General features: G+C 33.6%; 1 protein-coding gene across 1 annotated transcript in view; it reads right to left on the bottom strand.

The window, feature by feature from the left end:
- Nucleotides 1-27,507, bottom strand: part of USP34 (ubiquitin specific peptidase 34) — a gene marked incomplete at both ends in the record, with an annotated part of 241,402 nt that overhangs the window by 58,426 nt on the left and 155,469 nt on the right. Inside the window, 12 exons of the mRNA XM_084235573.1 lie at nt 4-150; nt 2,011-2,076; nt 5,668-5,828; nt 6,209-6,392; nt 12,097-12,217; nt 12,315-12,370; nt 13,699-13,803; nt 14,680-14,832; nt 15,882-16,006; nt 16,146-16,186; nt 20,646-20,728; nt 23,732-23,932. Coding sequence (XP_084091699.1) covers nt 4-150; nt 2,011-2,076; nt 5,668-5,828; nt 6,209-6,392; nt 12,097-12,217; nt 12,315-12,370; nt 13,699-13,803; nt 14,680-14,832; nt 15,882-16,006; nt 16,146-16,186; nt 20,646-20,728; nt 23,732-23,932 — 1,443 coding nt within the window. The remainder of the gene's footprint in view (nt 1-3; nt 151-2,010; nt 2,077-5,667; nt 5,829-6,208; nt 6,393-12,096; nt 12,218-12,314; nt 12,371-13,698; nt 13,804-14,679; nt 14,833-15,881; nt 16,007-16,145; nt 16,187-20,645; nt 20,729-23,731; nt 23,933-27,507) is intronic.

The raw sequence follows: 27,507 nt of genomic DNA, 5'->3' as shown, positions 1-27,507 counted from the left end.
AACCAGTTCTGGAGACATTTCTTCAATTTTGGTAATTAGATCAGTAAAAAACTCTGTCATATCTTTCTGCTCCCCAGTGTTCAGAGGCTGCTTATCCATGGTGTATGTTTTACAGAAAGGCCTTGGATTATATGCCTTACACTCACTTTCCTGTAAAGGAAAAGGGGTTGGGTATTATAAATCTAAGTCTCAAATAAAATAAGATCTTTGTAACAAAATCGAAGATTTTGAACATGACAACTACAGAGTAATAGGTAGTAATAATATCAGGTAATAAACCTGTAGGTAATAAATAATATCAGGTAATAAATCTGCTTCTATTTAACTTTTCATTGTTCTTATGGCATTTTCAATTCCATAATCTTGGTGACAGAAGATGCTTACATTTTCCTAAGAAAGGATTTCTACCTAAATCTAGGATTTCTATCAAGGAATTTGGAATTCAAAGGATACAGATTTGTACTGTGAAATATAAAATACAAAACCTAAATAATTTTTCCTGCAGACTGAACTTTATTTAGTAATGTGTTTAAAACAGCAGTTTTCTATTTTGTCAGTTTACACTGCATGTTCCAATTGTTAAAAGGAGATTGAAAGCAGACTCAAAGGATGACTAGTAAATCTTCAATTTTGTTACAAAGATCTATGTTTAATTCCTATTAAGTATCAGAAGCTAAGAAACACAGGAATAAATAGGATATAATCTCTGTCCTCAACATTCTAACAGGTGAGACAAATAACTTTCAATATAAGTTAGACAGAAAATTATGGTGGCCTGATAATGCTTTGTGGAATCTTTAGTCTCCTAAAGGAGGTAAAATTCAAGTTAATTCTTGGAGGATGAAAATAGGAAGAAAATGTAGAGTGCTGAAAGAAAAGTGCTACAGGCAGAAGTGGCATAAACATCTAAGCAAAGCAATGAAGTATCAGTAGTCATTACATGGTGAGGCTGAATATATGGAGGGATAAAAAGAGGTTAAAGGGGAGTTGTAAAATCACATAGGTTATGAACCACAGTGATGAACCTGAAAATTCTGCTCATAATAAATACTGAAGAGTTTTAAGCAAGGAAGAATAGTCTAAGATTTTTTTCTTATTAAGATTGATTACTTTCATAGTTTGGGGTGGGAATGAAGACAGACAAAAAAACTCTAAGCCTAGCGGCCTCCCAGGTGGTGTAAAGGTTTAAGACCCAACCTATGAAGCAATCTGCAGCCACCGCAGCACAAGTTTGATCCTTGGCCAGGGAGCAACCCACATGGCACAGCAGACCTTTCCTGACTCACCCACTGCTCAGCCTCAGCAGTGTATTTCAGTCAATCTGCCCATTCTGTTCCCTTTTCTGTCTCTGGTGGATCCTCCCATCGCCCCCCACGCCTCTGGCCTGTACCCCAGTTCTTGTATGCATCAATAAATCTTAAAAAAAAAAACAAAAAACAAAAAAAACAACTATAAGCCTAAGGGAGTGACCCTGTAATAGGATATGAGATATGAGGGATTCTTCAAAGGACAAATTAATACAATGCAGGTGACTTGAGATGTGACTGAATAAAAGTCACAATAACCACTAACCCAGAAGACTGACAAAATGAATGTAAAGGGGCTCACTGGTAGCACAAGGGGTAAGTCTCAGCACAATGAAGCTACTGGCAGCCACTGCAACGCAAGTTCGATTGATCCCTAGCCAGGGAACTAACCCACGTGGCGCAGCAGACCTCTTTCTCTTGTCTTGCCCACTGCTCCCCTCAGCAGTGTATTTCAGTCAATCTGCCTGTTCTGCTCCCCACTCTGTCTCTGGTGAATCCTCTCACCCATCCACCGCACCTCTGGCCTATACCCCAGATCTCGGATGCATAAATAAAATAAATCTTTATTAAAAACAAAACAAAATGAATGTGAAAAGAGTATATAATCAGGACAAAGCCAATACAAAAGTATTCCATTTAATATTTTTAGCTTTGGTCAAAGAGTGTATCTAATTAGATTTCCATTCATGATTCTCAAACATACCATTAAATATGTAAACATTTTTTGAAGCTCCAGAAGAGTGGTCTTGTGTTTCATATCTTCTGAGTACTGGAAATCAAAACAAAACTTTCCATTAAATATACTGATGTTAGTGAATTACACATTCAGGTATTATATTTCATTCTTTTAGCTAAATGTAGGAAAAATACACAATTATTACTTTGAAATTGGAGTATTTGGTTTATTATATAGAGCCATTGATACGTCATGTATGCATGTAAGATAAGTTATGTAAGGTAACTGACTACAGAGATCTTAAAAAAATTTGTTTTCCAGATGAATACTCATCAGTTTAGTCCTGATTCATAAGTTGGTGACTTTGTAAGAATGGCAAACAGATATACAATAGTTTTCCACAGCAAAAATCCACACATTAAAAAAGATTAACAAATACCATTAGTCATACCTTATTTTTTCTAGAATAGTAGATCTTTAACAAAGCAGAGAATACTAGCTAAGATCTTTGAAAATTCCCTAAACATTCAACACCTTTAATGGAGATTTGGGAATGTGGCTTGATTCGTTGACTAGAGATTTAAATCTCTACTCTTTGCAGGTATTTATTAGATATACTCTATCAGTTAATTATTAAAATAAAACTATAATGGTGGCATTATCTTCATTATAAATTACTGTCACGATTTTAAAGAAGCTCTCACAGTATCAGAGGATGTTAAGTCTCCCATATGCTGGAAGTATGTATCAGTTACTTGTGTTCATTTTGTGGCTTGTGCAAATATGGGTCTGCTATCTAGGAGCTTATAATCAAACTGAGATCACAAGAGAAGGACATTAAAATCAAGATCTGTTCAACATATACGTACTACAAAACTTAATGGAATTGAATAAAAGGAATCTACAAAATTGAGAAAGACTACTATATAGCCGTTCCAATAAGCAGTCTTAAGTGATTTCCGAAAATGGTTCTCTACACACTTGACTCTGAAAATCCTGAAGTCATGCATATCAAGAGGTTCAAATCTTAGAGTTCATTTTTTTAAGAACACTTGAGAAACTGAATATTCCAAAAGTCACCAAGTATCTGAAGGATGTCATTCTACAGAGCAATGTGTGCCATTCCATCATTATAAAGGTAGGATTCGTGAACCAATGAGGCCAGACACATGGTCAGTGGCCCAAGAAGAATGCTGAATTTTTACTGCATGTGCTTAAAAATGCAGAGCTTAATACTTAACTAAAGAGTTTATATGTACATTTTCAGATTATTGATCACATCCACATGAACAAAGTTTCCTAAGATGTGTTACAGAGCTTACAGAGTTCATGGTCAGATTAACCCACATATGACCTTCTCCCTACCACACTCAGATGATCTTTACTGATTGTTACTAAACCTAAAGAGGAAGCTAAACAGAACAATAAATTATAGAAGAAACTGAAGAAAGAAAACATATGACCCAAGTTCAGGATAAAATAAATGTAAATCTGCTCCCCTCCCCCGCTGCCGCCCCAAAAACCAAAGTACTATTTTGCTGGCATATGGCAGACATAAAGTTCAATGAGATTATGAAAATAGTAACATAAAATGACATTTTTCAATACAACAAATCTGAAACATAAAAATTGTTAATATTTTAAAATACAAAAATAGTGAGGAATAAAGTCCTGGATTATATTACTGGGAAATGAAGTTTTAGTTGATGGAAGACTGGAAGTCACTTAATTCTTTAAAATCAAATAAAACCAAGACTCTTTCACTAATGTGCAATTTCTAAATACAGACCCTATATAGATATGAATTTACTACTTAAAAGAACATGTATGCACAGCTAGTAACTTTTCTATTCTCCCCCACCCAAAAAAAAGAAAGAAAATGACAAGGATGCAGAAAAACTGGAACCTTGCACATTGCCTGTAGGAATGTAAAATGGCACAGCCCCTGAGGAAAATGGTGATTCCCCAAAAATCTAATTAAAGAATAAATATATGATCCAGCAATTCCATTTCTAGGTAGATATATACAAAAGACATGAAAGTAAAGACTTGAGCAGATATTGTACACTCACGTTCATAGCAACACTATTCAAAATAGCCAAAGTGTTTAAGCAATCCAAATGTGTTCATACATAGATAAATGAATAAACAAAATGTGTGTGTGCGCACACACACAACTGAATAATATGCAGGCTTACAAAGTAAAGAAATTCTGATACATGCTAGAATATGAATAAACCTTTAAGACATTATGCTAAGTGAAATAAACCAATCATGAAAAAACTAATAGTGTATGATTCCACTTATATAATGTATCCAGAGCTAAGTCAGAGACAGGAAGTAGAAATGGTGACTGCAAGGGGGTTGGGGGAAGAAGAATGGCCACCTTTAAGTACAGTCAAACAGAACTTAATGGTGTTTTCATCAACAGTGGGACACATATACTACAGTGGTCCCAACATGTGTAGTAGGCTATAATATCAAGGTTTGTGTGATTATACTTTATGACAGTCACACAATAATAAAATCACCTAATGATCTATTCCTCAGAATATATCCCCATCATTAAGCAACTCTTGACTGCATATAATTGGTACAGAAGGTGAAAAAGTTCTACAAACTGAGGTGGTGATGTGAAATGTTCTTAACATCACAGAACTGTATACTGATAAATGGTTACTATAGTAAATTTTATGTACATACATTTTACAACAATAAAAATATTTTTAGCTTTAATCTTTTCATGAATACCTGAAAAAGAATAAAATAACTAAAGTTTAAATGTGAAAAATCCAATACCCATTTGATTACTTTCCAAAATTATGTCAAAAGAAAGTCACAGAAAACATACTTCGTTGATAATTACTAATGCCACAAAATTATGCAGATGGGGCCAACAAAATTTAGCCACAAAAATTTCCATATATTAGCCAGTTCAACTATTTCTAAACATAATCAGTCTCAAATGATCAACTTAAAAACATTAATAAAACTATAGCTGGAAAAAAATTAAGAATTTACTATAAAGAATTTAACTATAAAGAATTTACTATAAATTGGAAACCATCTCCTATGCGAAGCATAACTTAGACATATTAAGGATTCCATGACATTACTTTTATATCTAGTCTATACCTATCCATACTGGGAAGGGAAAGACCAGGACAAAAAGATGATGGAATAAAACAAAAACTCAAATTCAAGCATAAAAAATGTATGCCAAAAAATTATAAATGCAGTAGGAATATAAAAAAAAAAAAAAAAGTTCACAGCAAGAAGAAAAAAATTAATAAAAATAACAGAAAAGTAGAGTCTGTCATAAAAGTAAGCCCAAATCAATTTTATTTTGGGATAATTATAAAAGAAACAAGGTGAATAATTCTGTTAATATTCCCTATTTTGTTTTAGGCTTTTTTTATTTCTAGGTATTTGTTTTTACTGAAAATATGTTCACTGCATACACTGAAACTACATATTCCAAAACTCTGTTTTCCTTTGAGAAATTATGTTAGCAGCAATCTAGTAAAATGTAAAAATAATTTAAGTATAACAAGTTAACTAATGAAATCAAATTCTGTCATCTATTCATCAATTACTTCTCAATACTTTACTTAAATTCAAAAAAATTATTGCCAACAAAATTCAACATTTCTGTTTTAATTTTTAAACTGAGAACAACAGTACCTTAGCCGTAAAGACAGCCTGTCTTGCCTCAGGTATCATATAAAGTTGCTGAATAGTGGAAGCCAAGTAACAAGTAGCTCCAAGGTTAGTCAGACCAACAAATCTACATTCAGCTCGGACATCTTCATGAGGCCAGTAGTCCCATTTATAAGGTGCATGGGCTGCTGAAAAAAGCAGGAGGAAAAGATGCCCCCCCAAACAAACTATCAAACACATTTTGGCTTTATTACTTACTTAGTATACATAACATTATGATAATTTTAAAAACTAGTAAGAACACATAGTATAACTGATTCATTCCCTAAAAATTCAAAGTATAATCAAGTTTGATTTTACTTGGGACTAAGCCAAGATTTCAGGTATCTATAAAAAGTCCTTTAAATCTTTTAAAACAACCCAATTTTAGCTTTAATATTATAAAATACAGTTGGTATCATCATTAAGTCTGGGGATAGTGAAATCTTTCTTTAAACTGGGACCTCTATAATCACGTTTCTGTATTCAAGATGTATAAAGATTAAAGGAAAAGAAGAATGCTTACATTGCATGTGTTGTGCCATAACCCAGTTGTGTATTAGTCTGTAGTTCTCAACAGATCCCTTTACCATCTCTACTAACAAATCATAAGCAGCAGCTCTCGAAGAATGTGATTTGCATTTTGGCTGTTGTCTATCTTTTAGACTAGGCAATAAAAACAGAAGATTGAAGATATCCCTTAAAAATTCCTGGAAAAAAGAAAAAGAACAAATACATGATCAAAATTTGGATATTATATTACAAATATAATAATTTACATAAAATGGATTATATGACAATCTAAAATTTACTGAAATACTTTTAAAACTTAGCACAGCATCTAAAAGTCTTTCAAATGTTCAATTCTCTTAGAGAAAATGGAATGGGTAGCGATCAATCACTTTCCACTTCCCCCCATACCTGAATAGCTCCTTCTTACAAATTCCCATCTAGGATGCTATTATTTTCCACTCCATTAAGTGGTCAAAAATTGTTGTTAAGGACTCAACACTCCCTACCTCAAATGACCCACATATGTATTACATCCCTTCCTATTTCACTATAATAAAAATAACAGTAGTGGGGCCTCCCCGGTGGCGCAACAGTTGAGCGCTGGGTTGCAAAGCTGCCCACAGTCTCAGCAGCGCCAGTTCGATCCCTGGCTGCACCCTACCTACAAGTATATATTGAGTTCCCTAAGTGAATTTTTGGGGAACCTCTGACATAAGTACCAAGTAAAAACATGAAATATCTTTCAGTTAATGGCCTGATCTTTTCCATTTAATGTCAAAAAAAGTACAATTACCCTTGAATAACATGGGCCTGAACTGCGAGGGTCAATATACATGTAGATTTTTATCTGTGGATTTCACATTCAGGCCCCTAATTCCCACCTTGCTGAAGGGTCAATTATATAATTTGTATGTTCTGACTTCACAAAGAAAATTAAGTTTGGCTAAGAAATATGAAAAAAGAATAAGGGCTTATTTCCTGTATTTGACAGACTAATAAGATTCTATCTTTTCTAAGAATCCCAAAGTGGTATGTTTGCAAATACAAAGTAACCTAGCTAGGGACAGAAGAAAACAGAGGCAAAATATTCCACAAAATAAATTTCAGAAATGTCTTTGCAGATTCATTTCCAGCAGCACAGATAACATATAACATAAATAACTGGGATTACATCAAACTAAAAAGTTTCTGACAGTGATAAAGACAGTAACCAAAAGGAAGATACAGCTTATAGAATAGGAGAAAACATCTGCATACCACACATCAGACAATGGACTAATATGGCAGATCTACAAAGAGCTCATACAACTGAACAAAAAGGGAACAACCTAATCAAAATATGGGCAGATGAACTAAATAGGCACATTTCCTAAGACAGGCAGATGACTAACAGGCATATGAAAAGATGTTCATTTCTTCACCACTTATCATCAAGGAAATGCAAATCAAAACCACAATGAAATACTACCTCACACCTGTGTTGGCAAGGGTGTGGAGGAAAAGGAAGCCTTTTACACTCTTGGTGGCAAAGTAGCCCCTAAGTAAGGAAGAGTGGCAATTGCTCAGAAGACTAAAAATTGATCTGATAAACGATCCAGCAATTCCACTCCTAGGTCTCTATCCAAAGAACACAGAAACCAGAACAAAAACTGCACTCCCATGTCTACAGCAGCAATATTTATAACAGCCAAGATATGGAAACAACCTAAATAATCCAAAACAGATGAGTGGATCAAGAAGATGTAATATATATATATATACACAATGGAATATTAGTGATCAAAAAAGGGATTATCCGGGCCTCCCTGGTGGTGCAAGGGATTAAGCACCACACTATGAAGCAATCCGCAGCCTCTACAGCACGAGTTCGATCCCCAGCCGGCCAGGGAGAAACCCACATGGTGAAGCAGACCTCTCCTGTCTCGCCCGTTGCTCCCCTCTGCGGTGTATTTCAGTCAGTCTGCCTGTTCTGTTTCCTACTCTGGTGGATCCTCTCACCCCCCACATCTCTGGCCTGTACCCCAGCTCTTGTATGCACAAATAAATAAATCTTTAAAAAAAAAGGGATTATCCTAAATGAAACAAACCAGAAGGAGAAAGATAAATACTGATGTTTCACATATATGTAGAATACAGAGAAATCAAAGGACCAGGCAAAGACAACTATAAAACCTACCCTTGAATGCTGACCATAGATCTGAGGCACCCAGAGGAGAAGGGGAGGGAGAAGGAAAGAGGAAGGAAAAGCACAATGAACTATGGTGGAAGATTATGGGTGCTTTGGTGGGGAAAACTATGGTGACCACACCTGAGGGGAGAAATCCTACATTGTGAAAATAAATTAAAAAGAATGTAAAGTAATACTATTTAATTAATACAAGTAAACATCCATTTGATCAACATATATTTGGTAGCTGCTATGTTAGGCAGTAGAAATAAGAATGGGTTTACAGTTTTAAAGGGGAATGAGAAGTAGGAAGAGAGGAAGGAGAGTAAGTAGTAGTAGTAGAAGTGATAGTGGTGTTTGTGACAGAGACCTGCAAAGTATAAAATATTTACAATTAAGCTCTTTACAGAAAAAGTTTACAAAGTAAAATCAAGACAAAATTTTTGGAAATTTTTAAATAAACAATACCTTTTCAATAAACAACAGAAATATTATTTAAACACTGGAAAGTCTGAGACAAAATTAGACAAGTGAAAGACTGGAGAACATAAGAATTTAAAAAACATAAAAATAATTACTTGCAGACAATAAACTAGAAAGCCAAAAACAAGGCTAGTGATAAAAATGAATTAATCGATACTGTATCTACAACCAATACGTGGATTTAACATGGCCTGCAGCAAATTCACATACAAAAATTCTTACTCTACATAAGCCAGATAGAAAACATAACTGAAGAAAAGATCTAGCTGATGATGACAGGGAAGGTAAAATTCCTAGAAATAAACTTAAGATATGCTTAAAATTAAAATTTCAAGTGAAGAAAACTTTTACAGTGAAGAACAGAAGTACTGGCCTTATATAAGTAATCCTTTTTTTACATCAATCTATAAATTTAAAACAACATCTATTGAAGTAAAAGAATTTTAATTTTGTAAAGAATGAGACAAACTGAGTCTCAAAGAGAAAAATAAACATCCAGAAAAATTCTGAAAAGGAGAAATAATAAAGATGGATCATTACTACAAGATGCTACATCAACACAATCTGGGCATGATATGGGTGAATGAACTGAAACGTAGATTGAAACAGAAAGTCCAAAATCCAAGGATATCTATAGTGTTTTAGAATATGATAAAGGGTTTTTTTTGTTTTTATTTTTTGTCAAGAAATCTATTCTATTTATGCTTCTTTTACTTTTTAAACATCTTTGTTTATTTTTTCCACAATATAAACTTTCTCCCCTCAGGTGTCATCACCATGGTTTTCCCACCACCAAAACACCCACAGTCCTCCACCATGTTCCACTGTGCTCTCTTTCCTCTCATTGTTTTCTGCTCTTCCCTTTCCCTGCCAAAGGAGCCATCTCAAATGAGTGGATAAAAAGTAAGATAACCAGTTATTAGGACAATTGGTAGCTATCTGGCAAAAAAAGGTGGTATCCCCTCATTTTATTCCTTTCATCTAAATAAGTTCCTACAAAAAACAAAACATAAATATTATATTATTATTAAAGTATGAGAAAATGATTTTTAAAAATACAATACAAAAATCTTAAGTTATAAAAGATTAGTAAATCTGAGCATTTAAAAAATTTCCTTTACATAAAAATTCTACAAATCAGTAGAAAAGGACCAAATTCATATATAACTGGGAAATGCGGAAAGGATTTGAGCAGGCCAAAGAAAACACAAAAAGTTTTCAAATACATGAACAGAAATCATGCACTCATGATTATAAACAGTTCAAAAAAAAAAAAAAACTAAACTAAAAGAACCTTTCTCACTTATTAGGTTGGGAGAAAGTAAATATCTGGTAATATACTCTGGGTTTGTAGGAACAAACGCTCAGCTACATAGAGGGTGGGAACATAAATTGGCTTAATCTTCATAGAGGACAACATGCGTATATTGACCAAAAAGATTCAGATCCTATAAATGAGAAATCTACTTTTAGAATCTTTTCCTACATATATCTTAAATGATGGATGTATAGAATATCCTCACTCCATCAACATTTGTAATATAAAATAATGTTCATCATTAGGAAGTTAGATTATTATAACATATCAGGAAAAATATGCAGTTGATAAATGAATTAACTCTATAGCTATGACACAGAGAATCTCTACAGTAGGTGAAAATGGGAAAGTATTTAACAAAACATTTAAGGTTTTAACTACTGTAGATGATTTTGCATAGTGGATAAAAACTCAGCCAAACGAAGTATGAGTGATCTCAATTAAGTTGCTAACCTGTCTATACCTCAGTTTCACCATCTCTCAAAATGGGATCAAATAGTCATATCTACCTTATAAGAGCTGAAAATTTTTGCCCAAAATAATTATTACAAATCGTGAACAAAACAGGGGAAAAATGCCATTAAAAAAAAACCAATGAATACAAGTGGACAATACATAAATGTAAAGACACTCAACTTCACTAATAATCAAAGCAACTCTAAGACTGAAAAAGATTTAAAAGTGCTATAAAGGATGTAGAGATGTTTGATAAATGGGCATTTCATATAGTGTGGCTAGGAATATAAACTGATAGTCTTTTGTAAACTGATGTACTCTGATTAAAGTGAATCAATTTTACATAAAAGAATCCATAGGAGTATATTAACGGGACAGGTGTGAAAAAGATTGTACCCTGCAGTGATTTTTTTAACAACTAGTAACAAATGTTCATAAAGATTAAATTATTTCCCTCTATGTATTTTTAATATGTGTGCATATTAAATTTTTAATATGAATTTTTAATCCAATTTTTAAATATGTATTCTCTTTACATGATACAGGTTACATGCATCTGTATTTAATATATCCACAGAAAGTCTTGGAAGGCCATTGCCAAAGCCTTAGGGGAAATGCAACTATATTAAAATCTTCTTTGCAGCATCTTAAAACTTTTTTCTTTGTTTACAATAATTTTGGCTTTACAAGGATATGCTACCAAAAAATCAATTAACATATTTATATTTGGGGATTAATATTATATATTGGTTTATATATACCTTAAGACCTCAACAAGTTAAGACCATAAATCAAATTGCTCCTAATAATGAAAAATAAAAAGAAACCTAGATGAAATAGCACAAATAGGGGCTTTTTGGAGTAGGGGGAATAGCACAGACTTAAGACAGAAAAGACTGTTGTAATCTTATCTCAAGAATCCCTAACCCTAAGCCCATGAGGACAACCATTCATCCTTTTGGTTATTACTGTGCTTGCTAATATAATCAGCAACCTCAAAAAACAATGCTCCAAACCATAACTAACTCCTTTAACACATAAGTGCTAATGGGAAAGTAAGTTAATATAAAGGGCAATTAAACATTTGTTGGTGTAGGATCACAGGCATTTCAAATACTCAATAACAGATTTTTGGTCAAATCGGCTTTCAAATGTACAAAACCAATAAGGGACATTTTCTATGATTCTATTGAGTAAAATGTTGCTTCAAAATAATCACTCCTATGGTAACCAGGTCATTTCTAAAAGTAGCCTTTCTATATATAGTCATTGGAATTAAACATTCTACACATTACACAAATAAGGTCACGGTTTGTATTACCAAGGTTTAATTTATTTAAAGTTGACTTTTCTTTCCAGCCACAAAGTTCTAGCAAGCTTTAATATTTAAGGAAATTTAACATAGCCACACACTATGCAACAATAATAAAAGTTTTGATTACATTTCATACAGATGTTTGGATGCCTTCATACCTACCTGTCCTTCCCTTGAAAATTTAAAGGGTGGTTTGTGTTTAATAACACTTGTTGCAAGTCTCAGAAGTCCTGTAAGCCCATCATCTTCTATATTTCCATCTTGATGATCAAGGATCTCCCTGCTACAAAAAGAATATAAGCAAAACAAGAGCGTTCACATAATTACGTATCATTATCTTTTCTCAACAATTTAACTGTCAATGTCACATCAAATTTTACCTGCGAATACAGTCAGCCAAATGTCTTGCCAAAGCATCTAAGTCGAGGAGTGTTGTCTTAATACAAAGAAAAAAGACATAATTCAAATACAGATTTTTGATTACTAGTATTTCAGAGATGGAAACAAAATCCTATCCGAGGAAATAACATGGATTTAGTCGTCCCAAATTCATTAATACACCCATTTAATTAAAAATACAGCTTTACTAACACATGTCAATAAAATTGTACTTTTACATATCATTGATAGTTCAAAAAGAATCACTGGCATATCATTAGTAAATTATGGTCGCCACAGTAATTTATCTACAGGTCACTAATGTTTGTTACTGCTTCACTTTTTCTTTAACAATTTTGAGATGTAATTCACATACCATACAATTCATCCACTAAGGATTATTTTTAACAGCACTTTTAAAAACAAGCCTAAATCTACAATTAAACAATTTCATACAGTTTACCTATTATAAATGAGAAAAAAGATAAAATACACTTCATAAAATAAAACTTCATTTACAATGACCCAAATTCAGATCTCCCAGGAGGAAAATTACTTTGACTGGCAAGTACGAAATTAGATTCCTACTTCAAATGGACAATCCCAAGTTATTAAAAAAAAAAGCCCAATATTTACCTGGCACCAATATTATGAATATTCAAATAAATTAAAATATATGTAGCATTAATTTTATAATTATTGCTCAAATGAAAAGTGTAATACTTTAAGAGTTCAGATATAAACTGTTGCTTCCATGTAGGAAGTTCAAACACTACAGGATTTTTAAAATACAACGTGAATATACTATACTCTTTGAAATACTTGAAAACAAACTGAGAAAATGTTTATTAATATTCAAATACATCTTCAAATATTTCTCTTTTTTGAGATAATGTAGATGCTTTAAGCTTACTAAATTTATAAACGAATAAAAAATTTTATACAAGTTTGTCTTTGAATTATATTCTTTTAAACATTCATTTGAATGAAAATATTTTGGCCTAGTTTAAGAAAGTGGATATTTCTACAGCTTAAAATACCACATTTGAATTGCTATTTTACTGTGCATATCAACAACTCCAAATCCACATGCTACTATAGAAAACTGCAAAATTTAATGACATCTTATTTTCATTTTCCAAGTAGAATTTTACATACACAAATCTCACTCAGGAGAGACAGGAAACTACTGCTACCAAATGAGGGCATTAAAATGAAGGTCAAAATAAAACGAATTAGATAACAAAGTAGTACAAATATAGCAGAAAAAATTATGACAGTTTCAATTCATAATAGACTGATGAAAGTGCTCTTAATAATAGGACCTATAAATTCATACATGTGCATAATCTCTATAACAAGTTAATGTATGTTTACTCAACATACCTGACTAGCATCCTTTATATGTATGTTGTCAACTAACTTGCATAACAACCAAAAATACTCTTTACATCCAGGTTTTAACATTGGTTCTTCTTCATAATCATCTATCTATATAAAAAGAAGATTTAACTTTGTGAAAATATTTTTTAAAAGAGAGATAAAATTACAACACAATTAACAAACTATGGTTTTACAGAACAAACCTTTATAAAGAGTAAGCAGTATGCAAATTTACCAATAATAAAAAAAGAACACTCCCAGTTTCCATAGAGTTAGAATAGGTACATAAGTATATGATTTGAGAAATCTAAAAAGACAATATTGCATTTAAATTACTGCTAACATACTTGGAAAATACATGAACAACATAAAATGCTAAATAATGTGATAAAAGTAGGTATTCAATGAAAATGTAAAAGCAAAAACACACAGAACATGAACAAAAGTAAACCTACCTACATGTTAAGTTTTATGGTAGTTTTAAAATTTGAAAAAGACTGTTTCTTTATTTTATAATGTAAATCTAACATTGCATCTTATTTCTAGGATTAATAAAATTCATGTATGAATGACTTCTACAATATATGATAAAGGCTTTTTACAAGTCTAGCATATACACTGGAGCAAGGAAGGAAACTGAAAGTTCAGATGAAAAGGGTGAAGAGAAAACTGTACAACTGAAAAGAAAATTATATTAATGATCTTTCTTTCAAGTTAGTGCAAGACCCAGGATCTAGTCAGAATATTTGCTATTTCCCAAACAGATTATCCATCAGCAATCCTACTGAGCTTAAATGAAAGCACACAGACTATGTTTTAGGTGTAACATGTACATAATGTTACAAGACTGTCCTGTTAAGAACTATACAACTATTATCCTGGCAAAACTGATACAGAAAGCAAGTATCCAAAATTTTGTAGGTTTACATAAGGCAAAGGAAATTACAAACATATATACTACTCCAAAGCACATCATAATCTTACCCTGATAGGTCTGAGTGCTTGTGCATCAGGAAGAAATTTCAACAATGTTGAGGCAGCCAATAGCAAAAATGAACGATTGATTGAGTCTCCTCCATCCAGTCCTGACAGAGACAATTTATAAAGGCCATTGCAAGACTCATGACGAACTGCAGTCTAGGAATAAACAAAGTTCCAAAGATATTTTAAGTCAGCTATTAAAAGTTAGTCTTAAGACTACTACACACTGACAAAAATAACATCTTAGGTGGCTTCTTTAGCAATTTATTTTAAAATGCAATTTTGTGATCACATATTCATGTACATAAATAATAGTTGATCAAATAAAGTACCCCAAAGTATACAGTATTATGAAAATATAGATTATAGAAATCCCATAAAATCTGTTTTTATGATTATAAAAACAGAAACAAAATCAAATAAATACAACAGACAAATACAAAAAGGAATTGAGGAGACAGTCATAGTAATGTATTTACAAGATAAGGAAAAGGATAAAACATTTTCAGAACTAGAAGCAACTTAGAAAACACTTTAAAACAAAACATTTTACAGATTCTAATGTCTCAATGATAACGTAGATCAGAACAAGAACATATATTTGCATTCCATTCAAGATAATAGTATTAGATAATGTTGTCTAAAAAAAGTGAATATTGACCTAAGCCTATTAGTGCGTTTCTATGTCACTTAGGGAGATGGTGTAAAAGCAAGAGAGAGCTAGTAAAATTTATACTGAACTCAGTGTAATCATCGGAATTAAAAAAAAAAATCAACTTTTTTTATTCATATGTAAAGATTTACTCTAATTAAATAGAACAAGTAAAAGAAACTTCTCTAAAATATAAATTAACAAAATAAACACTCAAGCCCATCCCATCACACAGAACAATTTAAAAAAAAACGCAAAATATTCACTCTTTAAACAAGTATTTCAGAATTATAAAATGAATGCTAAAAAATATTTAATGTTTACATTTTACATGCACATAGTTCAGCTAAAAAATATTTAACGTTTACATTTTACATGCACATGGTTCAAAATACTCTAGATAGACTTGAAAGATTAAACAGGCACATTCCAGATAATGTGCTGTTTATATAGAACCATATCCATTGTTTCCATTATCCCCTTTTCATTGCCAAAGTTAAAAATATGAATGCATATGAAGAGTTACAGTACTTATCTTCCATCTTTATCTTACCTCCGGAATAAGCAGGGTCAATTTCTTTAGCCAATCTTGCAAATGATCACTATCAGCAAGGCTAGATTTCACTAAAGAACAGCAATGAGCCCAACTCACCAAGAGCCACATTGAATAATGTGAAACTAAAGAAAAATTTAAAAAAACAAAAACAAAACCACATGACTATAAGGGCTTGTGCAAGAAATAAAATACAATTAAATATATTAAAATGTATCTAGTTATCCAACTCTTTATTAATAATTAACTCTGTGGGACCCTTACCTTCATGTCTAGACCTGTGATCAGACTGAGCTTTCAAAACTCTGTAAGGTAAAAAACATACCACCACCAGTAATTAAATTCAGCAATCAACCAAAAATAAGTAATTACCACATCTTTTAAAGTTTATACAATTTCCCCCCAGCAAAGATTAGTTTTTAAGAAAGCTATGTACTTATTTTTCCGAAGGTCTTTAGCATTTATTTAATTAAATCCCTGGTGAAATTTTTATCATAGCAAACATCAAATGACTATTTCCAATGTAATGAAATTTGAGTGAATATAATATTAAGTGAAACCTCAAAATGTGCTCATGCTTTAGTTACTAGAGAGTTGTGCATCAAAGATACAGGTTAAAATGAGTTCTAGTAAGAACTGACTCTAAAAGAAAAAATTCCAGTGTACACTGACATAAAACGCTCTTCCTTCTGTATTTTTAATGTCAATTTTTATCAGGAATGGTTAAAAGCAACTTACTATTATTAAAAGGTAGAGAAAATTGATGATATATTATTTCCTCTTTATTTTTTCCCCATGATAATTTTAGTAACTTCAATGAAAACACTATCTCAATTTAAAGAAAACCAAATAATAAAATTTTTTATTTTAACAAAACCATTATTTTCCTTACAACTGTTTTAAAAAAGCAGCCATGGTTTGTTATAATTAATAACTTTCAAAAATCTGAGAAAGCAAGAGCCACTCATTTTAAGAGTCTAAACCTTATAAACCAAGAATTTGGCCATATTTCACATTAAATATTTATCATATTGGTAATTTTTTTTTAACTTCACCAAGAGCAAACTACTCATCTGCCTTTTAAATTTGCAGCATGAGAAGATTTTGATAGTAGAGGCAAAAAGTTCATCCTAGTTGCCTTAAATTGATATAAACCTTGTAGCACCAAATGAACTGAAGGTGGGAGCTATGACAATGTTGCAGGAACAAATGGTTGTAGAGGAGAGGGGCTGAGAGACTCATACTACAAAGAATGAAGTGAGTACTTAAAATAATGGAACTGGTAGAATGAAAATAACAATTGTCAGGCCTCCCCAGTGGCACAAGGGGTTAAGCACAGCACTATGAAGCTATCCAGAGAGAGTTCGAGCCCCATCCGGATAGCGAGTTGCCCACATGGCACAGCAGACCTATCCAGTCTCGCATGCTGCTCCCCACTCAGCAGTGTACATCAGTCAATCCACCTGTTCTGCTCCCCCACTCTGTCTCTGATGAATCCTCTCATCCCCTGTACCTCTAGTCTATACCCGAGTTCTTATATGCATAAACAAATACATCTTAAAAATAATTAAAAAAAAAAAAGAAAAGAATTGTCACAGAGTGAACTGGTTTGAAAAGCAGCAACTAGGATATCAAACCTGCGTATTTTTCATTTTGTGAGGTTGACAGAGTCAAATGAACTTTTTTTAATTCTGAAGAAATAAAGCAGAACTAAAACAGTCATTGGATTGCCTTGTTAACTCAATATACTGTGGTGTGTTGGGTAGCAAAGTAGAACGTTAGAAGAAAAGGAGGAAGAATCAAGAATTATTTAATGTATATGATTGGTGGTTGGAGTATAAAATGTATTTTATACAAATTAAGGGCATCTTATAAACATGCTTTGTTTTTCCAAGATTATCCACTGGTAAATTTTAAAAAGGACTGGTAAAGATTATCCACTGTAATGTAAAGTGGTAAGATTATCCACTGGTAAATTTTAAAAAAGACTGATGCACAAAACCAGATATAGTTCATATAAGACTTGATCAAGTAAGGAATGTGAATTTGATTGAGATATATTCAAAAAATCTCAAAACTTATGCTATTTATATGCAACCAAAGTAACTAAAAAAAAAAACTAATTAGCCATTAGCCACAAGTAAGGTTAAGTGATTTTAAGGTGTTTACATTAACTTTATAAATCATTCGCGTACAATGGCAAACCTCTGGCCAACAGACCAACTACAAATAATTGGGAATTAATTCTATACACTTAAACACAATTTATGTGATTATTTAAGGCATATATCCCCATATATCAGTAATTATCATGATTCAATTTCTGTATTTGATTTTTGTACATTATTTTAAAATGTCTGATATAATAATCCAAATAGGATCACATTACTTGTTTAAACTATATATTTCCAGCTATGTCCACCAAGAGCTCAGAAGCAATGAAAAACGAACGAGTAACAACGAGTACATTAAAATTGTCCATGTTTCTCAGGTTCCCCCATCAATAAGCTCCAAGGTTTCTTTAAGAAATGGTTCATTGTCCTATTTACAATATCCAAGTTATGGAAATAGTCTAAGTGCCCAGGTCAGAGAAATGGATCAGAAAAATGTAGTGTGTGTGTGTATATCATAGAAACAATGGAATACTACTCAGTTATTAAAAAAAGGATGAACTCCTGCCATTTATGACAACATACATGGAACTACAGGAAATAAAGCTAAGCAAAAATAGAAGGACAAAGACAAATAAAGGATGCACTCACTTACACATGGAATATAGAGTAACATAACAAAAGGCCAGTCAAAACCAAACCGAGAATGAACTCTTAAGATATGACTGCAAAACTGAGGCACCTGGAGAGCAAAATCAAAAGGGTGGGAGTGGGGAAAAATGGGATCCAATGCAACATGGTAGAGGATTGTTGGGGTACTGGTGATGAGCAGGGTATGAAAATATACACCATTAGAGGTTTGAACCTATAACTCTCAATAAATTTTATAGAATAAAAAGGTTTATTATGGGACCATTACAAGCCCGGAAGATGTTGTAGTGAGAGGGGCAAAAGATACCTCCTCTTCATCCCAAATAATGGGACACATGTCGAAAGGTTACATGAACAAGCTTGAAAGAAACTACCTGAGGTATAAAATGAACAAAGTGAATAATAACAGTAATAAATTTTAACATACTGGATGAAAAAAACTGATTCAATAGATACTAAGTAAATATGAAGAGAAAGTTCTTCATCACAAAAGAAAATCAATACACATAAAAGGAATGGTAAGAAATTCACTAGCTTGCAAAGATCATACAAATTTAATTCAGGTACATCAGTGAATGCTGAAAACTAATGAAAAAATATTTTAAGGACAGCAGGAAATTCAAGCAGTCGCAAAGTGGCTTTCTACAGATTACTTAAAATTAAAAAAGAAAATTCTTTAGGGCCTCCCCTGGTGGTGCAGCGAGTGAGCGCTGGGCTGCGAAGCTGCCAGCAGCCTCTGCAGCGCCAGTTCGATCCCTGGCCACCAGTGAGAGTCCCCTCAGCAGTGTATTTCATCACTCTGCCTGTTCTGTCCCCCGCTCTGGCTCTGGTGAATTCTCTCACCCGCCCGCGCTTCTGATTGTACCCAGTGCTTGTATAAATAAATAAATAAATCTTAAAAAAAAAAGAAAAAAGAAAAAAGAAAGAAAATTCTTTAAAACTCAAATAAAAAGGAAAAATCATAAACTTCATTAAATTAATATCACTAGCCTAATACTAGATGTTTTCACTCATAGGGGCTATAAAGAAAGAAAACAAATGAAGAGACAAAACTAAACCAAAATAAATCCTAGAAATATCACTGCAGAATAGAGACTACTAGAGGAAGGAGGTCAGGAAAGAGGAACAAAAGGTGAAGGGGAGCCCAATGCACTGAGGTGGCGGAATATGAGTGCTCTGGTGGTAAGTACCGGTGGTAACACATATAAAGAGGTGCTAACCTATTTCCCTAAATCATACACAATGCTGTAAACTAAAGTTACCTCATTAAAATGAAAAGTTACAGGGGGGAAAAAAACAAACAAAAATTAACATCATTAATAATGGGGACAAGCAGACATCACCAGGATATATTGGGAAAGACACTTTACTAATGGAGTATGTATTCCTACTAAAATATATTATGATAAGCTAATCATGAGAACAATCAGGAAAATCTAAACTGAAAGGTATTTTATGAAAGAATTGGTTTGTACTATGCCCAAATGCCAGCATTATTAAAGCAAGGCCTTATAAGTAAATATCCCTGATTAAAGAATTGTAAGAAATATGACAGCAGTACATGATCTTGGAACAGGAAAAAATGCTGTTATAAAGAATATTAATTGGGTAATTTGTGTATGAGCTGCATCTTAGATAATAAATATCAATGTTAAATTTTTGGAATTTGAATATTTTACAGCAGTCAAGAAATCGTCCTTGATCTTAAGAGATACACATCGAAGTACTTACACACATAAATCATCCTGATGTATGAAACTTACTTTCAGAAAATTCAGGATCATATGTAAATATGCATGCAGAGTCATAAAAAGAAAATTTATGCTCATGAGTATGTGAAAGTGGCAAAATACTGGTAACAATGCACAAATGTAGGTGAATAATGAGGACTCGTGAAGAACCTAACAAACTTTTCTTTCAAACTTTAAAGTTTCTTCAAAAGAAAGCTTTAAAACACATTTTTATTACAAATACATACATGAATTATGTAAAAATGTCATACCTAGGAGCAAGATTATCATATGTGTAAGCAACAGACATAAGCCGCTGAATCAAACTGGTTCCTTGAACAAGAACAAGAAATACCTTTAAAACAAAAATATTAAAAAAAAGCTTTAGATATAGTAAAATAGAAAACTACATATTTAACCCAAAATTACTTTCATTTTTTTCTGTGACAATAAAGAATATCTTAAGAATGGATGTTGGAAAATATTGTAGAAATATCAAATATAAAAACAGAATTATGTAGCCAACTTAAGAATAGCAACTTTAAAAACTGAAAGCATAGAAATAAAGGCAAAATTATTTTTTAATTTGATCTACAGATTCTCTGCAAGTCATCCAATGGGTGAGAAATGTTATTGTCAGTGGTTTTGGGGAGATGAGTGAGGAATTAATCACTCTTTACTTTTGAAGGAAAAAAAAAAAAAAAAAAAAGGGCCTCCCTGGTGGCTCAAGGGGTTTAGAAACAACCTATGAAGCTATCTGCAGCCACTACAGCATGAGTTCAATCACCACCAGGGAGGTGACCCACATGGCAAAGCTGACCTCTCCTGTCTTGCCTGCTGCTCCCCTCAGCAGTGTATTTCAGTACATCTGCCTGTTCTGCTCCCATTCTGTCTCTGGTGAATCCTCTTACTCCCCACACCTCTGGCCTATATCCCAGTTCTTGTATGCATAAATAAATAAATCTTTAAAAAAAAAATCAAGTAGTACAGATTCCTCAACTACCCTGACATATATATCATGTCCAAATGAGTAAAAGGAAGCAGTAACTAAACTTGTCCCTGTCAAAACTGAGAAAGTTTTTTTTTTTAAAGATTTTATTATTTTTTATTTATTTATACAAGGACTGGGTACAGTCAGAAGCGCGGGAGGGTGAGAGAATTCACCAGAGCCAGAGTGGGGAGCAGAGCAGGCAGAAGGACTGAAGTACACTGCTGAGGGGAGCAGGGGGCGGCAGGAGAGGTCTGCGCGCCATGTGGGACCCTCCTCCGGTGGCCGGGGAGCAGCCGGGGATCGAACCGGCGCTGCAGAGGTGCGGGCAGCTTCGCAACCCAGTGCTCAACCGCTGCGCTACCGGGGAGGCCCAAAACTGAGAAAGTTTTAAGAAAAGCTATGTAGACTGGAATTTGAACATCTGATTTGGAAACTGAAACTTCTAGATTCTTATTAAGGAGGACAAATAAAATAAGACATGACAGTAAAAGAGTTAGTGTTCTTTCTTACTATCAAGACTATACTGTTATTTCTTACTATCAAAAATATATCAGAATTATTGTCTCCAAAATGTAATCAAAATTTTTGTTGCCAAACAGCTTAGATTTACATACAAATCTCTATTACGAGAAATGGAAAAATATACAGTATGCCTCTTTAGTAAACTATAAAAACATAACATTGGTGCATGCATCTAGCCATCATGAATAAGGGGAAGGTTCAGTTGTAAATTGTGAATTACTTTCAATTAGCATGTACTTGCAGGTACTTTAAAAATTATTTTAAGCTCTATATATGTATATTTTATATTTCTACTTATTTTATATTAATATTACATATATACTTCTTTATATTTTGGTCATTAATAGCTCAAAGAGAAATCACTAACAAATGTCAAAGGCTTTGAAATGATTCTGTGAGTTGACAGAAAAGAGGACAATCAATCTGAATTTTGTATTAGCTGTACTGTATTGTATTAGCTGTAAATGATCTGGAAAATGAGCAGAGATCACATTTCCCACATAACTCCAAAATTCCTAAAAGGAAATATGCTTTGGGTTTCCATTTATAACATTAGCTCCAACCTTATGTTCACTATACCATTTCTCTATCAGTAACAACTCATTACTCTGGTATTTCTTAGGCAGGTATGAGGTGAGGTAACACTGTCAAAGGTTATTAAATGTAGAAGAGATTTCACTAAAAAATTTGTGTTCATCTCTCCCAACTTTCCTGATGGGAGAAGGTAAAAGGGCAAATATTTGATCAAATGAACAATGGAATCCACAATGAAAAACAATTCTAATTTTACTAAAGGTTGAGCTGGTTATTATGCAATTTTCTTTAAGATCTAAATCATGGGCCTCCCTGGTGGTGCAAGGGGTTAAGTCTCAGCACTATAAAGCTGTCCCCAGCCACAGCAGCATGAGCTGGATCCCAGGCTAGGGAGCTGACCCACATGGCAAAACAGTCCTCTCCTGTCTTGTCCGCTGTTCCCCTCAGCAGTGCATTTCAGATCTACCTGTTCTGCTTCCCACTCTGTCTCTGGTGAATCCTCGCACCTCTAAGCCTATACCCCAGTTCTTGTATGCATAAAAAATAAATCTTTAAAAAAAAAAAAGAAAGATCTAAATCACTGTGCTATACTTGGACTGGTACATCACAAACTAAATTTCTCCTTTGCCAGGTAGCTTCCTATTAGATTTTGTCAACCTGGAACACTAGAGGTATTACTTCCCTGTCTTTTCTGTCAGTACTGTTTCAGCAGTATTTTCCCAGAAGAGGCTGGCTGTTTTAGAAACAGCAGCAAAACCCCTTCCTTAGAGACCTAAACCCCACTTCACAGGAACCCTCCTATAAATTTCTTCTTTTAAATAACCCCAAGTTTTCCCATATGTCCTTCAAACCCTTGGATTGGTGACTGGTTGGTTATTTGTCTGGGTTACCTCAGCATTTCTGTTTTGGATTTTTAACCTTCCAAAACATGTAAAACCAATTCTCCAATTCTCTGTTTTAAATTTCCCCCATTGAAATATTTATTTTTTTTTTTTTCTGACTAGATCCTGATACAGTAAGTATATACATTACTGACTCCAAATAATGAACCCAGTGCTATAGTTAGGTAACATCAAAATGGCATATTATTTATTCCTCAATTTTGGAAGATGAATTTAAAAAGCATTACTTCTTCATAATTACTACTGCTTTAAAATGAAGGCTTCTTTTAAGTTGTTGGGTCATACTGTGTTAAGATAGCATTTTTAATGCAATAGTTTATTTCTTCACCTTGTACAACAAATACAGGTGTCTCTTAGAACATGAAAGAGACTTTATTACTAAAATTTAATGGCAACTTTTGTACTTTACCTCTGTTAATCTTGGTATGTGAAGACCCTTGGCATGATCACCAGCAGCTTTTCTTGACTTGCCAGGCCAGGTTCTTTTCCTGTGGCTTTCTGCTATACCAGACCAGGCAAAGACATCATGATAAGCTAAATCCAAATCGGATGGATCTACTGCAAACTGGCATATTAACTTCAGCAAGCAAGCAAGACAGTCTAGCTGCCACTGTGGATAGAAGAAAATGTCATTTCCCTATTTTCATAAATTTAATATGGTCACTATATAGTAATTTAATCCATGTGCTATACAGATTTTGCTTCTTGTATAAATGATTAGCAAACAATCCAACTTTATATAAATGCAGAGAAATTATCTAGACACTAAGAAGATATGTTATTGAAAAAGAAATGACACTTGCATTTCTATCATAAAGGCAAAAAATGTATATAAAGAAACAGAATTTTTGAAAAGTATATAGCTCAGAATGTACTGTAATTTAAAAAAATTATTCAAATGCTAACAAAGATATCATTTACCTACCAGTAACATATTTTAATACATTTTAAATTATTTCTCCATACAAGTCACACTTACTCTAATATTTTGTGGTCAAAGCAATTCTCAGTAATTCTAGACAATAACTGTACTGAAACTTGTACTTTACATACATACATTTAATGTATGAAAAACATTGCTTTGGTAAAATATTAACTACTTAGTATGAAAAGGAAAATTTCTATCTGATATAAAGCTCTACATTAAAATTTTTTAAAGTACTACCTTTGCATAAATTACAGTATCACTTAAATACAAGAAGAGTTTTATATTTTTCCATAATCCTTGCCCTCCTATTTTCCTAATGCAACAACTAGTATAGCAATATATCTGCAAACATTATCTTTTCCTAAATAACAGCAACACTATATAACTGATTTTCAAGAAGGTACCAAATAATTTCAATGAGGAAAGAATAGTCTTATTAACAAAAGGAACTAGAAAAACTAAATAGCCTAACTAAAAAAGAAAAAAAACCAAACAACTCAATCTTACTCCACACATACAGAAGTAAACTCAAAATGCATCTCAGACCTAAATGAAGATAACTATTAAACTTACAGAAGAAAACAAAGGAGAAAATCTCTATGGCTTGGACCACAGATTTCTGGAATAGGATACAAACTTTCTTAATTAAAAATTCTTCCCTTGAACACACTGTGAAATAATGTAAAATCAAGCTATACATTGAGCCAAATATTTCCCACAAAGATGACTAAATTAATCAAGGAATGAAAAAAGAGCCTTACAGCTAGGGCAAAAAAAAAAAAAAGTCCGGGATACTGACAATTACTGTGCAAACCCCTCCCCCCACCACACACACACATGCAGTCAGTACAAGATGTCAGGGACAAAGAGATAGCTGTATTAAAATGAAAATTTATAGCTATGAACACATTTTAAAAAGTAAAAAATACTGAATCAATACTCAAATTTTCCAACTTAAACTAGAATAAGAGTAAGCCTAAAGATAGCAGAGAAAACAACAAAAAGATGAGAGCAGAGATAAAATACAAAAACACTAGAGAAAAACCAATGAAAACTAAAGCTGGCTCTTCAAAAAGATCAACAAAATGGGGGGGCGGAGCAACATGGCGGCGAGGAGACGCTGCGGGTAAGATCTCCCATTAAAAAAAGTTAATAGGGAGGAAAAGCGGCAGGTCCCAGTGAGAACTGGGACACGGAAGATAAACGGACAACTCCAGCAAACTGCCCAAAGAAGAAAGTTGCCATAAAAGAGGACCAGAAGGGAGGGAAGCGCAGAACCCTGCTCCCCTCCCCCGCCCACAGAGGCGGCACTCTCCGAACACAGCAGAGAGGAGGGAAACAACAAACCAAAACGGCCAACAAGAAAAACGGACGCAGCAAGTGGGACTGTGAGTGGAAAGGAACTATTTCAGCCACCACACCCCGTGAACGGGAGCTGTGGAGAACCCTGCAGGATCCGCCGCGGAGATGACTCCTGGAGGAACCAGAGGGGAGCAGAGAAGCCCATCCAAGATGCCGGCCAGTCCCAACAACACAGTGTCCCAACGCGTACAGCAAATTAGAAAACAGACAGTAGGGAGGAGAAGAACCACACGCAACCTAGCAACTCTCCAGAGAAAAAGCACACCACAAAAAGAAAACCAGCCCCCAGATTGCAACGACAATAACTTGGAAGAATTTCTGAGCCTTCCAGAAAGAGAATTTAAAATTGCCGTGATTAAAAAACTGACAGAAGTCATAAAGGAAAACAATGATAAGGGAAAAATAATCAACGATCAGAAGAATGCAATTGAGTCCCTAGAGAGGGAAAACAATGGTCAGAAGAAAGAAATTGAGTCCCTAAAGAGGGAAATAAAAGAAATGCAGGAGATCAAAGAATTAATGGAAGAACTAAAGAATTCTGGGAAAAGCAATGAAAGCAGAATAGATGAAATGGAAGAACGAATAAGTAATCTTGAAGACACAGAAATAAAAAGAACCAAAACAGAAAAGGAAAGAGAAGTACGAAGGAAAAAGAACGAGGAAAGACTTCGGGAACTATCTGACTCCATGAGGAAAGGAAATATAAGAGTTATAGGAATACCAGAAGGAGAGGAGAGAGATGTAGGAACAGAGAAAATATTCAAAGAGATAATTGAAGAGAACTTCCCAAATGTGAAGAAGGAGCTGAAAATTGATATACAAGAAGCAAGAAGAACACCAAACTTCCACGACGAAAGGAAAAATACAGCAAGACACATAATAGTAAAGCTCCCAAGAATCCAGGACAAGGAAAAAATAATGAAGCTGGCAAGAGGGAAGAAACAGATAACATTCAAAGGAAAACCAATCAGGCTGACATCAGACTTCTCCGAAGAAACACTACGGGCAAGGAGAGAGTGGAGGGACATAGTCAACAGACTCCAAGAAAACAGATGCCAACCAAGAATACTCTATCCCGCAAAGCTCTCCTTCCTCTTTGAAGAAAGAATATGGACCTTCCCAGACAAACAGAAACTCCGGAATTTCATTGCAACTAAACCCCCACTCCAAAAAATACTACAAGGAGTCCTAAAGCCAGAACCTCAGAGGGACGAATAACAATGAAAGAAGGCCAAAAAAAAAAAAGTTATTAAAAGAATAAATAAATAAAATCAAAGGAAAGACAAACACAATGGCAAATACAGATGTTAACATATCAATATTAACTCTAAATGTAAATGGACTAAACTCTTCAATAAAAAGACACAGAGTTGCAGCCTGGATTAAGAAACAAAACCCAACCTTTTGCTGTCTCCAGGAAACACATTTAGCTACAAAAGATAAAAATAGGCTCAAAGTTAAAGGATGGAAAACAATCCTACAAGCAAATGGACCAAAAAAGAAAGCAGGAACAGCTATACTTATATCAGATAAAACAGATTTCAAACTCAAAAAGATAAAAAGAGACCCCAATGGTCACTACATTATGATCAAGGGGACAATACTTCAAGAAGAAATAACACTCATTAACATATACTCACCAAACGAAGGAGCACCAAAATATATCAGAAAACTGTTGTCCTCTCTGAAAACAGACATCAGAGAAAACACATACGTAGTGGGAGACTTCAACACACCACTATCAACAATGGATAGAGCAACAAGACAAAAAATAAGTAAAGAAACCAAAGCTCTAAATAAGGACCTAGAGCAATTGGGCTTAACAGACATCTATAGAACACTAAACCCCAAAAAAACGGAGTACACATTTTTCTCAAGCGCACATGGATCATTCT

The sequence above is a fragment of the Talpa europaea genome, assembly GCF_964194135.1.
Source record: "Talpa europaea genome assembly, chromosome: 6".
NCBI lineage: Eukaryota > Metazoa > Chordata > Mammalia > Eulipotyphla > Talpidae > Talpa > Talpa europaea.
Note: the sequence above shows the minus strand (reverse complement) of the source record. Positions and strands in the feature narration are given on the sequence as shown.